Here is a 16,024-nt window from a genome sequence, read left to right on the forward strand (position 1 = left end):
GGGGAGACCCAGCCTTGGTTTGTCATTCTCCCCCCCCCCTTCAAACTTGATGTGATCTGAGCACTCTTCTTGTAGCCCGGCCTGCAGTGTTCCTTGGGCAGGCAGACCGTTTCAAAGTCCACGGTCTAAAAAGTCCATTCCTGGACTTTGTTAACACAACTCTGCTTCAGAGCTGATCTTGCACAGGAGAGAATTGAATAGGCTGTGCATTAACCATCCCCCTCTAAGGAGAGGGTAGGAGCCCCAGGTATCTGTAGCTGGACCAGAACAGGAAAGAAGGACCAGCAGAGAAATCATGATCCAAGAGCGACTGTGGCAGGTCCTGCATCCTTCGTGGGCAGACTCTCGCACCCTCTTGTCCCTGCTCTGTGGTTCAGCTGCAGCTGTTATGTTGCTGAAATGGCTAGGCCAAAGGCAGATCCAGCAGAAGATGGAAGAGGCAAGGAGGATGCGTGATCTGGCTCTGGAGCGAATGGAGAAGGCAGTTTGCAGGTTTAAAAAAGAGGTAATCAGGGCAGAAGTGTTGGGAGGAAGGCATTGTATTTTGGGTACTCTAACAAAGGTGGGAGTCCTGATCAACCACCCTTTGAATGGTGTTTAGGACAACAGTGGGACTGTGTGACACGCATGCGCCTTGGGTCGGCGCTAACTCTTTTTGAGGGTCATCACTCTGCTTTGTCAGGAAAAGCCCTGTAAAGGCAGCATAAAGGAGACATTGCTTAACACAGACCTGTGGTGGGAGTCCGGAGGATGACTGCAGGACGAGAGTTTGGGACTCCTTGAATCAGGCCACCAACCCCAGAAAGTATTCCCAGACCTCCCCGCACCCTTGCATCTTCATCTTTCCCTACCGCCAACACTTTCTGTTCCTGTCCCCTCCCCTCTTCCCCGTTTGTACGAAGGTGTTTGTCCCCTCATCCTCAAAGTGCACTTTGTATCTTTACATTCATCCGACTGTGACCAAAAGCTGCTCCATCCTACTCACCCTCAGGTAAAGAATCACCTGGGTGGTTTTTTTTTTTTTTTTGGGGGGGGGGAGAATTGTTTGGTAACATTTTTGTTTTGGGGTAGGTGGTGTGGATTTTTTTTTTTTTTTTTTTTTTTTTTTTTTAGGAGGTTATGTGCTTGGATTCAGGACTTGTCTTAAACTCAAAATAAATACTTGTTGCTTTGTTGCTGCTGCTGGTTCTTTTGGGGGGGGGGGCAGAAAGAGGGTGTTGCATACTGCCCAGATGCTTCTTTTCCTAAGTTAATGATAAATTTTGAAAACTTCCAGCTGGTTCAACCGTCTTTCAACACATTGTCAATTAATTACAAGGGGCCAAAGGCCTGTAAGAAAGTAAACACAAACAGTCCACATAAACCTCTAAGATATTCATGTAACTCTCCAGGCAGTAGCTGTTTTTCTGCCCATTTTGGTTCTGTTTTTAGCAACCAAGACTCTGTAAATTCCCTGTCAGCAAATTCCTTGCTCCAGCACACTGTTCTCCGGCAGGTCGGTGTTTCTGTAGCTAATATCCCTTAAAATGCTGCATTCTAGTTCACCACTCAGTAGATGTTAGAACTGATCAAGAAACAAAGTAGTTTCACGGGGGATTTTGAAGCTGTTGCCTTTTGCAATATCAAAGTGGAGTAATTTCCTGTTTATTTTTGTTGGTGTGTCCTATACATGGTACTTTTCTGCCAGAAATTGTTATCTGTCATGTTTATTCTTGGGGTCATTTTTAATACCTTCGAGAAAAGAAAGTGTTTCAGTGATGGGAAAATAGCTCTATTATAGTTCTTTGACATTCCTCAATATTCTTCAGTGGTGCTGCTAGAGAAGCAGGAATAAACCATCCTGTGATATGACTGAATACACCTCAATGGTATTTAAGTGAGCCAGACTCTTCCCTGATGAAAACTGCCACTCTCTCCCCTGTGCATCCAATTTTCTACCCTTTGCAGAACCCAAGTGTCCAGACTGAGCACATCCTCTCGCTGCCAACAGTGGAGCTGGTGGAGAAGCTGAAGGAGGGGTCCCTGACCCTGGAGAGTGTTCTCTACTCCTACATGGGGAAAGTGAGTGATACCTCCAGGGTTTCCGGATGCTGCAGGGCTCTTGCACAAGCAGTGTGAGGGAGGCTTCCAAACTGAAAAAAAGAGCCTGTTTGCTGGGAGAACTAGCAACACTAGCGATCACAATTTGCAAACGTTAATAGTTGAAGGGTGGCTTATGGGCAAATAAATTGGACAGAGATTTAGGGCAGAAAATTATCCCAACAGGCAACAAGCAAGTCTATAGATGAGGTCTGAATAGTGAATGCTGCAGGCTTGAGGAGACTGAATATTCAGCTGGAAATCTCAGTTTAAATGCTGTTGCCTTCCTTCCATCCACCTGTCTCATTGCTCTTCACCTTGTATCTTTGGAGAGGCTTTGGAGGTGACCCAGGAAGTGAACTGTGTGACAGATTTCATTCATGGCTGTGAGTATCAGCTCCAGAAACTGAAGGAGCAGAAGAAGAAGGGGCTACTCTATGGTGTTCCTGTCAGTATCAAGGACCACATTAACTGCAAGGTATGTCCTTGATTCTCCTGCCCCTTCTCTGTCCTTGGGCTTGGGAACAGAGTAGGACATCCAATCCTCTCCACTCCATACAAGGGTCCCAAAGGGATCTGGGTTTGTTCCTTTTCACCCCGTTGAGGCTGTCCAAGAGTTCCCTCAGACAAGGATTTTCTGGACCAAATATCTGTGGATTCAGCAAATTCACTTTTCTTCTGAAGAAAATTTTGTCTTGGGAGATGTGTAACTTGCTCTGATCTGGTTTCTCCAGGGGTAGTTCGGTTCTCTTGTGGCCATTAGAAAAGTTGGATAGCAACTTTGTCACAGGAGGTTTCAGAGCTTATGTCCCTTATTGCCATGGCTCCAAACAGCACCTTCCCTGGTGCCTGAAGAGCTTTGTTTCTGATCCTCAAGGGCCACATCTCTTCTGGCGGGATGGTGAAGTTTCTGGGCCAAGCAAAGGAAGAAGACAGTGTGATCGTCCAGGTTCTAAAGAGCCAGGGGGCAATCCCCTTTGTGAAAACCAACGTCCCACAGACAATGATAAAGTAATCACATGTTCATGAAAACGCTACACCACGTGACTCCTGTGATCTGAGAGTGGACGTGCATGCTCCCACTCTTGTCCAAACAAATCATGTGCATTAAGCAATTTCTTCCTTATTTCAACCTGAGTCATTTCCTCATTGTTTTTCCTACAGAATACTATAGAGACAGAAAATTATTTCTCCTGTATCTGATTCCCCTTTCTTTCTAAATCCAGCTGTCCCAACAAATCTATTTCATACTGATCCTTACCCTCCAGGATTAATTCCACGCTCATCCCTGTGTGAACACTCAGTGCCATGTATTTACAGTTTGCAGAGACAAATATTGCACTCATCTGTTGATCTTCCTCTCCCCAGCTATGATTGCAGCAACCTCATCTTTGGCCAGACGCTGAACCCTCTCAACCACAAGAAGAGCCCTGGAGGCTCTTCTGGAGGGGAGGGAGCTCTGATTGCAGGGGGAGGCTCCATCCTGGGAATTGGCTCAGATGTAGCTGGGAGCATCCGCTTACCATCCAGCTTTTGTGGGCTGTGCGGACTCAAACTCACAGGCAGCAGGATCAGGTATATCCCATCATCGCTCTGCTCTTCCACCCACTGTGGAGGCTGCAAAATGCCCCTCACAGTTCATCAAACTGTACAACAGATATCCACGATTTCATCTGGGATTATGTTACTACCCTAGCCTGCCTGCTTCCCTGTCATATCTAGGGCTTAGGACTAAGCCTCTAACTATGATTATCTCTAACTACTAACACAGCAAAGAGTTATTCAATCTATAATAGCCCTGGCCATGAAGCTGAAAGAAACTACTATAGGGCCATCTCCTCCTTAGATGGCTCCTAGCCCTTTCTTTGCTTGTAAGAGTTCTCTGTTTATCAGGCCTGGTTTATTCCTAGATGAGGAATTATACCCACCAAAAAAAAGGAGATGATAAAATGTTTCTCTATCTCCTAGTAGTTTTCAGTCCATGAAAGTCTTCCTAGCCTAAAAAGTGCCAAGTCAGTGCAGGATCTTTCATTCTCCTAGATGTTGGCTAGGGGCAAATGGGAACCCAGCATGGCAACTTCCCATACGAGAGCTGCTACTAATGCACTTTTCCCATTATGTTTCTAGCAAGCTGGGTGTGGTTTCTTCTATCACAGGAATGAAATCAGGTAAGTCCATCTAGATGATACATTACTACTACTATCAAAACTTCTTTTTTTGCATCTCTTTCCACTGCTGAGGTGTCAACAAAAGTACTTGCTCAGTTGTGTGTCTTATGACTAGTTTAAGATAGAGGTGATCTAATATACTAGATCCTGCCTGTATTACTTCTTCATACCAGTTATTCTGTTCTTGACTGTGGTGGATATTAATTTAATTAGAACAGAATCGAAACAAAATCACTTTAAGAAATTCAGTGAGTAGTAATGAGAAATGAGAGGAAGGTGCCCAAAGGCCTGGGATATTTCACTGAAGAATCTTCAAAAAGACTTCTGGATTTAGCTGCTGCCAGGTGATATTGCTGTTTGCAGATGGGCTACAGTCCTTGCTTCTCTTGAACAGATCTCTGCTTGCGCTGTGCCAGCAGAAGCCTGACCCAGAATGTCAGCCTCAGGAGGTGGTAGCCTGCTTCAACTCTGGCATATGGGTCTAGGGCATATAGACCAACCCTCTGGGTCTCGTTGTTCGCTTCCCTCACAGACATTACACTGTTCCCGGTTCCTAGCTTGACTGAAACTCTGCTCTGCTGGGTCCCTACCAGTAACTAGGGGCCCATCTGCCTGCAGTGATGGGATCTCTGTGCTTGCAGTGACTGGGATGCTGGGGCCGATGGCGAGGGACGTGGAAAGCCTGGCCCTGTGCATGAAAGCGCTGCTTTGCGAGGAGATGTTCCGGCTGGACCCCACTGTGCCCCCCATCCCCTTCGACGAGGAAGTAAGGCTGAGTCAGAGGCAATCTCATGCCTCCATTCACCCGTCAGCAAAGTGGGTTCTTAGGAGACTCCTACCTGGTTTCATGTCTCACGATAGCGAAGGACTCAGAAGCAAGTTTCCTTCTGAACAAAGGGCCTCCAGCATGAGCAACTGCAAGAAGCAGCCTCATGGCAGGTTGGCAGGCCCCTATCAGCTTGCCCTGATGAGATCTGCCAGATACTGAACCCTTACCTTCCCTTTCTAGGCAACGCTCAAAACAAGCTTGTTGTTTCCATCCTGGCCCAGTCCCTAAAGGAGCTGATTTCTCCTGAGCAGAGATACTCACTGCTCACATTTTAATGAGAGCTTAGTTCAGCAGTCACTAACCTAAGAAAGAGCTGGCCTTTGCCATTAGCTCTCTGCTGTTGTCATCTGGTTGCTGATTTTTTTGGCTCAGGTCGTAGGACCCTGATCTTTCAGTTGTCCCTGATACTCAGACCAGTTGCTTACACTACAGAAATAGGCCTCTGAAAACTCTCTGCAGCCAGGCATCCCAGGCATTTTGTCTACATAGATGCTATCACACCTGCCATCTCAAAGTTGGCATATATTCACACAGCAAGAGAGTCAGAAAAACCGTATCAAGGACCACTGCTGCAGACCCATGTCCTGGCCATCACTGTTGCTGCTTTCCACCAGCCTTATTGCTCCTGTTTTTCCTCCTACCCAAGAATTCTCAGTTATGCCTCCCTGAGCCCTGAGAATGATCCTGCGTGGTACTTCTCACATGTCCAAGTGATGGCTCCTCTCCCTACAGATTTACTCTAGCTCAAAGCCACTTCGGATTGGGTATTATGAAGGAGATGGCTACTTCCAGCCCTCACCCAGTATGAGACGGGCTGTCCAGCAGACCAGAAACCTTCTCCAGGAGGCAGGACACATAGTGAGTTTTCATGCCTGTGGTTGCCAGGATCTGTTATCCTCCTTCTCCCTATGAACTTTGGACAAGTCACTTTCCATATCAGTTTGTTGCCTGTAAAACAGGTTCCTTTAACCATCTGCTGTGAGGGTCACACAAGAGAAAACAAATGTAATAGTTCTGAAACAGAACCAGTGCATCTGTTCCTAGTCTGGCAAACAGGACAGTGACCTTCAGATATCTCCAAGTCACCCTTTTTCTAAAGCCCAGTGTGGGATACTGTTTTTTCCATGATGTCTGGTGTCCCCATAAGTATCAGATTATCAGCAGTTTGTGTGATCCTTCAGCCCACGAACCCAGTTTACACCTTTCTTGGTGGGCAAGTAGGAAGGGAATTGGAGCAGTTGACTCCACGGGGATACCTTCTAACCTAACTTACTCTAATTCTACTGAAAGCAATTTCTATATAGGGACTATTCTAATGATAGGCATTAATTAAAAATACTGGGTGTTTTGAGGTCTCTCAAGATCCGTCTCTAAGAAGTAGAGACAGATTGCATCAAAAGTATATGTTCATGTCTTGAGGCATGGAGAATGGCCACGGGTAGATGCTGCCTAATCTGGCCCCTTTGAAAATGAGGCCTTGCAGGCTAGCACACTCCCTGCTGTGAGACCTCCACCTCTGGCCTGTTATGTGACCCTACATACTAGGAGGTCAGTGTCCACAGTCAGGGCAGCCAGCTAATCCGGCATGTTGCTCGACAAATGTATGAGCTCCAGGGGAACTCGAGGCAGAATCCAACAGTGTGAGCTAACTAGAAGAGTCCTACCATGTCCCTTAAGCCTGAGAAGATGTTTAATGAGCCCCTCCACAGTGGTAGGTTGCAACCTCCTGTGTAGGGGTGGAGAACTGCTGGCCCCACTCTACAGCTGTGCTACTGCAGCTAGAAGAGCCTAAACTTCTGATCACTTCCCACTCACCTCACTAGTGAGACAGTGAGATTTACAGAAGGATTTATAAATAGCGCATTTTTCTTGCCTCTTGAATGTGGATGGTTTTCCTGCAGCTTGTTCCTTTTGCACCACCCAAGATTGACTACATGGTAGATGAGCTGTTCACTAGAGGTCTTTTCTCAGATGGCGCTGCACACCTGGTGGATTGTTTGTGAGTAAATCCCATTTGCTTTGAGCGTGGGCCCTGGGACTTGACACCATATGGCCAGGGGACTGCACACATCCAGAATGTTTTTATTCTCATGGATGCATATTCAAGAATGGGCAGCAGAGGAGCAATTTCTGGAAGGATGAATTTAGTAAGGACAGCAGTTAGTTCACACACATGGATAAGAAATATTGGGGTGATAAGATACCATGTGTAAGCAGTGCTGTGGTAACTGATTTACTATGCTTGGTTAGTCCCATAGCACATGGGAGACATCATGTATTATTTTAACCTCCTTTGGAAGCTAAGCAAATGTTCAAGCTAGCTTACATTTTCCGTGGGCTAAGGGCCTACACATGAAGAGCTGCTGCAGACTGGCTGATTTCCAATAGCCTGATCTATACCCAGAGAGCTACCTCTGAAGCACTGCAGCTCCGCTGTCTATAAGAGCTTGGGAAACATCCTGAAAGCCAAGTAGAAGGCTGGCCCTAGCAGCCCTGTACTCCTCCCTCTCTGGTTGCTAGTGGATGCAGAGTTAATCAGTCTGTTTCATTTTTGGGATATCTACCAAGGTCTGCCCCAGCTGATCTGATTTCAGTGACTTTGCAACATCCAAGTACTGCAAATGAGTCCCCAAGCTACAAACTGAGGGGATGTTAATGGCTGGGAGAAAGTAGCACATCTGTCCATGTGTTGTACTTGGAGGGTGAAAGGGCCATTTGGAGAACGTCACCTTTTGGAAGCTGCTTGGGCACCTAACCTGAACCAAACTCTGGGCTTGACTTGAAGGGAAAGGCATGTTCTGGGATAGCACTTTTAATCAAATCAAGTACTGTCCCTTCAAGTGTCCCCTTGGCCTTCACCAGCTGCAGCAACCCTCCTGATCACAGATACTGAAGGAAGCTGCAGTAGTTTTTGAACTCTTTTAAGTGATTGCAGCAGAACTTCAAGGTGAAAGATGTCCAAGGTTGTCCATGTTACTCTGTGTGTGGACCCACCTCTGCAAAGCAGTTCAGAGCCGTTACAGTTATGATATAGGAGTTGAAGTATTCATTTCTTTATAGATCTTGAAATGAGCATTTATGCCTGAGCATCTAAACTCCATGGGAGTATTTTTTTATTATTATTATTCAATGCTTTGGACTGAAGTAGACAGACTTTTTTCTAGCAACTTCACCCTAAGGCAAGCTCTGCTTCAGAAGTAGCATTGTTAGAGTAGGTTTAAAACAGACAGGCTTGTCCTGACTACCTGTTCACTCTATCATCTTCCAGCAAAGGAGACATCGTGGATCCCAACCTGAAATCCCAGTTCAATACGTACAAACTTCCTGTTCTCATGAAAAGGCTTTTGGCTATCATCTTGAAACCCATAGTAAGTGTGTGGACATCTCATCTGCACCAGAGTAGATCTTCAAGATGGGAAATTTTTCACAAAAAGAAAGAAGTCTGCTCTACTCTGAGAATGTTTTGCTGCTTCTTGTTAAGTGCCTGACAGGATTCAAAGTCAGATTTAACTCATTGAGTAGCTTGGCAGCCATGTGTGGGAGTTTTATGTGGGGTGGCTAAACTATGGTCCACTTTAATGGATTCATAAGCCATACAGCTCATCAAGCAAAGGGCTCCACAGAGAATAAAGATCACTAACAAGGATCTAAAGAGCATCCCCAGAGCTAACAGCATGGTCTGGAGCCTTCTTTGCATGGATGCACTGTTATTGACTAATCCCAAGGGTTTTCTTTGTTTTTTTTTTTTTGGTTTTTTTTTTTTTTTTTTTTTTTTTTCTTCTTCTTCTCTCTGAAAGTATCCACGAATTGCTCGGGATCTCAATGCCCTCTGTGGAGTCGGGTAAGTAGCACCGAAGTAGCCCTAGAGAAAGGGTGTGTGTGTGTGTGTGTGTGTGTGGACATGCCCACATAGATTCTTGTAGGTAGATGCCAGCCCACTGTGCAAAGCCCGTCACAGCGCTGTGCGGTACAGACTGAGCTTGCATGAAAATGTGCTGTTTCAACACCACCTGGGCTCAGCATAGTGTTATCCAGGGTTATGTAGCTAGGGATTATTTTAAAAGCTCAAGGATCCTTATCATAGCAGGCCTGGGCTGTCTCCATGGAGCTCTGCATGGATTGAAATAGCCTACTGTCCCTGGTACCAAGTAGATTCTGGTACGCTGCGCAGCATGAGCCATGTTAATGCAGATGTCTCTGCATGCTTGCCTGTGCAGCACCTGCCATGAGCATATCACCCTTGTGAGAGAAACAGAGACCAGTAACACTGAGAGAGAGCAAATTTAGAAGACTTTGCCATGACTTTTGTCTAGCTGTAAGAGCAAATGGGAATGTCACAGTATGTCTTTAGAGAAAGCTCTTTTGATGTACCTGTAGGCACGTGTGAACGGTCTAGAACACATGTGATCACCTATGTGATACTATAGCTATTCCCCAGAATGAGCTTTCCAGAATAGTGGAATAGCCATATACACATTTTAGTGGTAGTTCTCTGTTGCCAAAGTCCCAACGCTGATTAGTTCTATCACCTTTCTAGGTCTGCCAAAAACCTCTGGAATCAGCATGAGGCAGTGGCGGTAATGTGATTTTTTTTTGGGGGGGGGGGGTGCTTACTAATTGCAGTTAGAGATTCCTCAAGTCTTTTATTGAATTTCTGAACAGTTGCTTGTTGTGTTTCCTGGAAACACATTCTCTTTTGTTGAACTTTCAGAAAGGAGGATCTCAGATTGAGGATGAAACTTGGTGTCAGACAGAATACTCTTGTGATTAGGCCTTTAATAGATGTGGAAGACTTATGGGGTAAGAGACAGCTGCATGGAATACAGGCTAGAACATGGGATAAATATGTCCCATAGCAAGCATAGGCTGCAGAGTTGGCCATGCTCTGGTCCACTGATTTATTTACTGAGACAAAACAGAACAGCTCTTAAAGGATGGATTTTTTTCATTGCTTGATGTTCACGAAGATGTGGAAGACCAGAGTGCAAATCTAGGTGTCCCTTGGATCTACAAGCTCTTTGAAACTTCTATCTCATGGTGGGAAGACCTCAGCACTTAACTATCTGTCTCTTGTGGCTTCTTTTTCTTACCTATATCCTGCTGCAGAGTAAAAGGTTTTTTGGTAAGATTTAGAATTCATGTTTTCTAGATCTCCCTACCAAAAAAAAGTTTTTAAGAAATGTATAGTTCAGTCTTCTAGAAATGGTTCTTTGAATTATTATTGATCTTCCTTCAACCAAAATCAAGCACAAAACTATGCATAGAAGATTGGGGTAATGCTTAAAAGAATCAACCCTGAAAAACCCATCTGGCATCACTGTCTAGGTCTGGACAGGACATGGTATTCTTCCAGGAAGCATAAAGGTGGAGGAACAAAACTCATTGGTTCTTTGAAAACGCAACTCAGATCTGATCTGATTTTTCAGTTGTATCTAAGAGTTCTTTTTCCTCCTCTTTTTTTTTTTTCTATCTGGTAAGTATTGATCCACCACTGCTGTCCAACAGACACTGTTTGTCGTCATCTCTGTCTTTCTCTGCAGGTTTACCGAGCTGAATTCATTGCTAAATGGAGGAAGCTAGGGCTGGATGTGATTCTTTGTCCTGTGCTGGGTCCAGCCTTTAACCATGGCTATGCTGGGAAGCTATTTGGTAATATCTAGTTAGATGCCTCTGGATGCCCACATATGGTATTTGTGGGCATGTGCAGTGCCTGGCCTTTCCACTGGGTGGAGAAAGCAAAGGAGAGGTCTCCTCTGGGTGGGTCTTCTCATGCCCCTGCTTCACCTGAGGTGCAGCTGTTTGGGTTATTGTAGAGTAGCAATTAGTGGCATATTTGTTTCAGTCATTACTGTGTGACCTTCTCCTGGATTATCCATCCTGCCCCCAGGAGGTACTGCCGTGTCAGACGGGTGGCAGACCTTGGCACAAGTGCCAAGCTCTTCTGAACACTGCCTTCTCACATTTCCCAGGACTTAGACAACAGAGCCTGTCTGCTATTTGCAGTGACTTGCAGAGAGGCAACTCGATAGCTTCTAGCAAACAGTCAGAATTCTTCATCTCTCTAGCAATAAACTCTTTGAAATCCAAAGTCCCCAGGACTGAGCTGGAAAATTGGGTTATCTTGAAAACATAGCATGAGTATTTCCTAGGGTATGGGAGACACGGAGTCAGGCTCCGTCTGAAACAGACAGATATCTCTCCCAGAGCAGATCTAACCTCCACCTCACTGATAATGAAAGGTTTTCAGGGCCACACATCTGCTGAAACCAGAGAAACTTTCCTACAAGAAGTCCCATTAAAGCTAGTCTTTTTTCATGGTTTCCTCAGCTTCAGCACCTCTAGTCCATGATTTCTCCAGCCCAAATTGTCATCTGAAAATCGCTGCTGGCCCAGCACATTAACCATGCTATGTTGTATGCTCTGTGTGATCTTTTCCAGCTGCTACCTCCTATACCAATTTATACAACGTCTTAGACTTCCCTGCTGGGGTGGTGCCAGTCAGCACAGTCACAAGAGCCGATGAAGAGGAACTGAAGCATTACAAAGGGCACTACGGGGACCCTTGGGATAAGAGGCTGAAAGAGGTCAGCAGGGAAAATGTTTAAGTCATAGCAGAAGGCTCTAACCAGCATGTTGGCATCACTGGACGTTGCTCCAAAGGCCTCTCTCCAACTCTTGATGAGAGGAGTTTCTTTAATAGTAAAGTTGCATACACTGTATTAGCACCCTAACTGTGGTGCAGCTAGGCTGATTTACAACTAGAAGTCTGCTCTCCCGTATGTTTTCCTTGATCTGTCTTCTCTCTAAAGTCAAGAGATTGCATTCCCTTGTGTGGCTCCCCAGGTGTTCTTACTCTCACTACCCTGACCTTTTTGTTGCTGCTGCAGGCTGTGGAAGGAGCTGTGGGGCTGCCTGTGGCTGTCCAGTGTGTGGCTTTGCCATGGCAGGAGGAGCTGTGCCTTCGGCTCATGAAGGAGGTGGAGACAGTCACTCATGGCACAAGGAGAAATGTGTAGTTTCTTGGGGCCTGCCTTCACCGTGAAGATGGTTTTGATTCCCTGCCCATCACCCCAGCCTCTGTCTATCCAATGCACAAAGCAAGCTATAGGCTGTAGGTAATGATCTGCAGACTCTGATTCACTGTTTCCCTAAACTGGCAATAAATGCTGTTTTAAAACAATCAGCAAAATCTCATCTCAGTTCAAACAGTGCTTGTTTGTTAAATATGAGCCAAAGGTAACTACCAAAATTAATGAGAGTTAATGGTGGACTGAAGGAGTCCAATAATAATAGTGTGTGTTGTGCAATGTGAGGTCAAAGAGACATTTACCCCAATATTTTACCACAAGTGGCCAGTAGCAAATATTTGTATTTCTATACAGAAATATAGAATTCTCTCTCTGCCTCTGCCATTAGCTTGTTGAGAGACTTTTTGGCTAAGAGTTGCAGTCAAGCCATCATGTTTAATAACCTCCAAGAAAGGTCTCCTTCATAAACCTGCTGGGTCCCTTCCTGAACTAGTTTATTCTCTTAGACTCCACAACATCCTGTGGCAGTGGGCTCCACAGTTTAATCGGGCAGCAAGTAGGGGAAGAAAAGCTTCATTTTCTTTGTTTAGGTGTATGCTGTGAGAACTAGTATGTAGTACTTCTTCATCCACTTCTGTTCCTCATGGTTTCTTCCAGCTGAGCACTGAGAGCAGGGTCTTTATTAATTGCTGGTGGGCACTTGATGGAAACTTGAGTTTGTCTCATCTGTGAAAACACAGCTGCAACAAAAATACATGTTCCTGAAAGAAGCTCCAGTTAAGTCCAAAGAAGGTGCTTAGGAATAAATGAGACACAGATTGCTGGTACTACCTGTGTTTCACATGAGTATGGTCACCACTCCCATCTGGGTATCTTGGACCTGAATCAAAGCCAGATGAGAAACTTTGGTGAAAAAGCTGCACTTGAGCTTGTTTGTTTATCATTAGTGCAACCTGGAGGAATGAACTGTGAGTCTGACAGGCCTGACTCCTCTGCTATGGACTTGAGGTGTCATTTGGGATGTCTTTTTGCTTCTCTGCCTCAGTTTTCCCAAGTACAAAAATAAATGGGGAAAGCAACATGTTCAATCATGTTACTTGAAGGTTGTAAGCATGGATTAGTTCATGTCAGTGAAGTGTTTTGGGCATAGCAAGGCATTGCAGGTGTGTGACACTTTATAGGTTTGCTGTGGTCTTTGCACTTTCTGGGTTAGTGAAGAACCTAGGGAAGCAGAACATTGCTCTGGAGGTAATTTTACTTCCTTTATAGAAATGGTAGACGGTTGTGCTCAGGAGGGGGTTGATGTTTAACTATGCCTTTGCTTACAAAGTTTTTGAGGGCTTCTGTCTCAGCCCAGAAATGAAGTATGAGACATTTCTCTTCTCAAGTTGGGCAGCAACAGAAAGAGCTGAAGGGAAGAAAATCTATATTTTCCCATATCCTTTTAAACTCATACTGTACAGAAAGTTAGCAATCCATTGGCTCCCTTGACACTCAGTTAAGCCTTTGCCACCATACAAGACTGAGCTGTGTCATCAGAGCTCAGTCTGGAAGCTACCATGGAAGCTGTAATGTAATGCAGAAGAGCTGAAACATTACACAAGGCACTACAGGAACCCTTGGGTTAAACAGCTGAAACAGGTTAGCTGGAAGCAAGAAAGGTTATTTTTCATGGGGAGCAGAAAGGAAATTTCTTTGCCCAAGTCTTAGTGCGTTTCTGGGGACTGAGCGATGCAGAGCTGAGGTTGGAGATGTACTGGGGACTGGCCCCGGTATCTAGTATTTGCCCTGAGACAATCCTGGGTCTGTCTTAGCTAAAGCTCTCATTGCAACTGAGCTTTTGGGAACAGCTGAAAGCTGTGTAGGCCACCATGGTGTTGTGGGGTGAGGAAGCAAAAAAGGCTTCCTATAGCAGATACCTAGATCTGGAACATCCTTGGTGCTGGACCCACTTTGCCTCAGTGCAGAAGCATTTTTTGTGAACTGGATTCCTGGGGTCAGGGATGTGATCAGCTCAGAGTTGGCTTCCCACATCCATGAGGATAGTGGTCTCTTTCTCAGAAGCCTTGCCTTTCTTCCCAAACACCTCCTCTTCCCCTTAGCCTAGCTGAGAGTCCGTACAAAGTCCTCCACTGGGATGTCAGCTCATCCATCTCTATGTAGCTGTTCCCATCCAAGGGAAGGACTTTTTAATTTCCTTGGGTCTCTGTGCAAGGTGAAGTGCCTCAGCAGCCCAAAGGCTGCTGGTGGGAGGCCTGCTGAGGCCTACTCACAGGGTGCAGAAAGGGATTTGTGTTTCCTCAGGGAGGATTTAACCCTCATTCCCCTCCATACATTTCCCATTGCCTGTATCCTTGTTGCAGGCTGTGCAAGGAGCAGTGAAGGTGCCTGTGGCTATGTAGTGCATGGCTTTGTTGTGGCAGGAGAAGTTATGCTTCCAGTTTGCGAAGGAGGCAGAGATGCTTACCCATCAATAAGAAAAGGTACTCCCTCAACAAGGTTTGGCCTCCTGGAAATGCAGCTGTGCCTGCTGATAAAGTCTCCCTTTGAAATTCCAACTCTGCTCAGACACAGCTGGTTGTTTCCATTAAACATTTACCAAGCGTCTAAAGGGCAGGATCAGAGCACCGGAGCTAGTGTGCAAGTGGATGTGGGAAGTCAATGCCTCAATTGCCTCCCAGGAAGAGGTAAATAACTCCATCTGCTCAGTCTGTCGCAGGAGTTATGTTATCATCACACCCAGACACCCAGAGCCCACCTCTAGTTCAGGAAGCCCTTGCACAGATCCCTGGAAGCTGAGAGAGGATTTGGGTGTCACTGCATGCTGAATCTGTTCATATGCACCTTCCCAAGGCATCTGCTGTAGCTGGCGCTATGGGGCAGAAGAGAGCTAGGTGGCCTGCTGATCTGTCTCCAGGTGAGAAGTCTTGTAAAACCAACAATTGTTTAGCCTGAGGATGCATCCTCTGAGACAAAGATGTCATGAAAGGGAACACAATAGGAGGTCACCTTAACTAAGTAATTGCTGTCATCTTCAGACTGTTTCTTAGAGAATGCCAAAGTCAGTTTAGTCAAGACCCTTATGAATATCATCAGTTAAAAACAAAGAGAACATTTGCTATTTTAACCAATTTTAAGGGGAAACAACAATGAACTTGGCTAACTGTTTAAAATGGACCTGACAATGGACGAGAAAGCAAGTATTACAGGATTCTCTAGCCTTGATGAGGGAAGGCTCTTTACCTTTCTTTCTATAACTCTTCCGTATCCATCTATATCCATTCTATATACTCTGTTAGACTGAGATTGGATTCTTGCATTCTGTCATGGCTCTTCTGAGTAGACGGTCATGAACTAAGACAGGTGGAGAGGATCACAGATAGACCGTGGTCTAGCTTGAGGCTGATGTCAGCTAGATTGTTGCAAGCAGTGTCTGCTTCTTGCTGGAAGAATATCAGCCAGCAGATTTCTCTCTTTCTACTGGGAATAGTCTGCTTTTGTGCTGCAACCCTATGAGGATTTTCCACTCCTAAAGTGGTATCGGCAAATTCTGTGACGAGGTGGACCCAGCCTTTCCCCACGGTGCATGTAGACATCGTGGCAGTGCTGAGCTGTATCTCACAAGCAGGCTGAAATGGGAGCAGCACAAGCTAAGGAGTTTGGGAGTTGATGGGCGCCCAAAAGGTACGTGTCCTCTTCTCTGCATCACTGCGCAAGGAAGTCTTGTGATTTCGAGCTGGATTTTCCCCATTTCCCATTGTCCTTTTAGATTGCCCAGGAAACAAGAGAAGCTATTTCTTTGCTTCTTCTGTTCAACTATCCCACAGCCATTCCCTCCCAGAGGTGGTCCTACCATGGTCCAGAAAGTCACTCAGTATGAGCCTGACACACCTCAGAGGTTCACTGGCCATGCAAATTTC

The 16,024-nt window shown here is 45.6% G+C and overlaps 1 protein-coding gene across 1 annotated transcript; it reads left to right on the forward strand.

Annotated features, from left to right (window-relative positions):
• Nucleotides 1-295: 295 nt before the first annotated feature.
• Nucleotides 296-12,152, forward strand: LOC134143370 (vitamin D3 hydroxylase-associated protein-like). Its single transcript, XM_062581390.1, has 15 exons — nucleotides 296-505; nucleotides 1,948-2,061; nucleotides 2,414-2,557; nucleotides 2,957-3,090; nucleotides 3,448-3,654; nucleotides 4,207-4,247; nucleotides 4,889-5,013; nucleotides 5,809-5,934; nucleotides 6,978-7,075; nucleotides 8,345-8,444; nucleotides 8,874-8,917; nucleotides 9,614-9,653; nucleotides 10,617-10,725; nucleotides 11,515-11,660; nucleotides 11,964-12,152. Exons 1-15 carry the CDS (start codon nucleotides 296-298, stop codon nucleotides 12,090-12,092), a joined length of 1,767 nt encoding a protein of 588 aa, XP_062437374.1. The 3' UTR covers nucleotides 12,093-12,152.
• Nucleotides 12,153-16,024: the final 3,872 nt, after the last annotated feature.

The sequence above is a fragment of the Rhea pennata genome, chromosome 8 (assembly GCF_028389875.1).
Source record: "Rhea pennata isolate bPtePen1 chromosome 8, bPtePen1.pri, whole genome shotgun sequence".
Classification (NCBI taxonomy): Eukaryota; Metazoa; Chordata; class Aves; order Rheiformes; family Rheidae; genus Rhea; species Rhea pennata.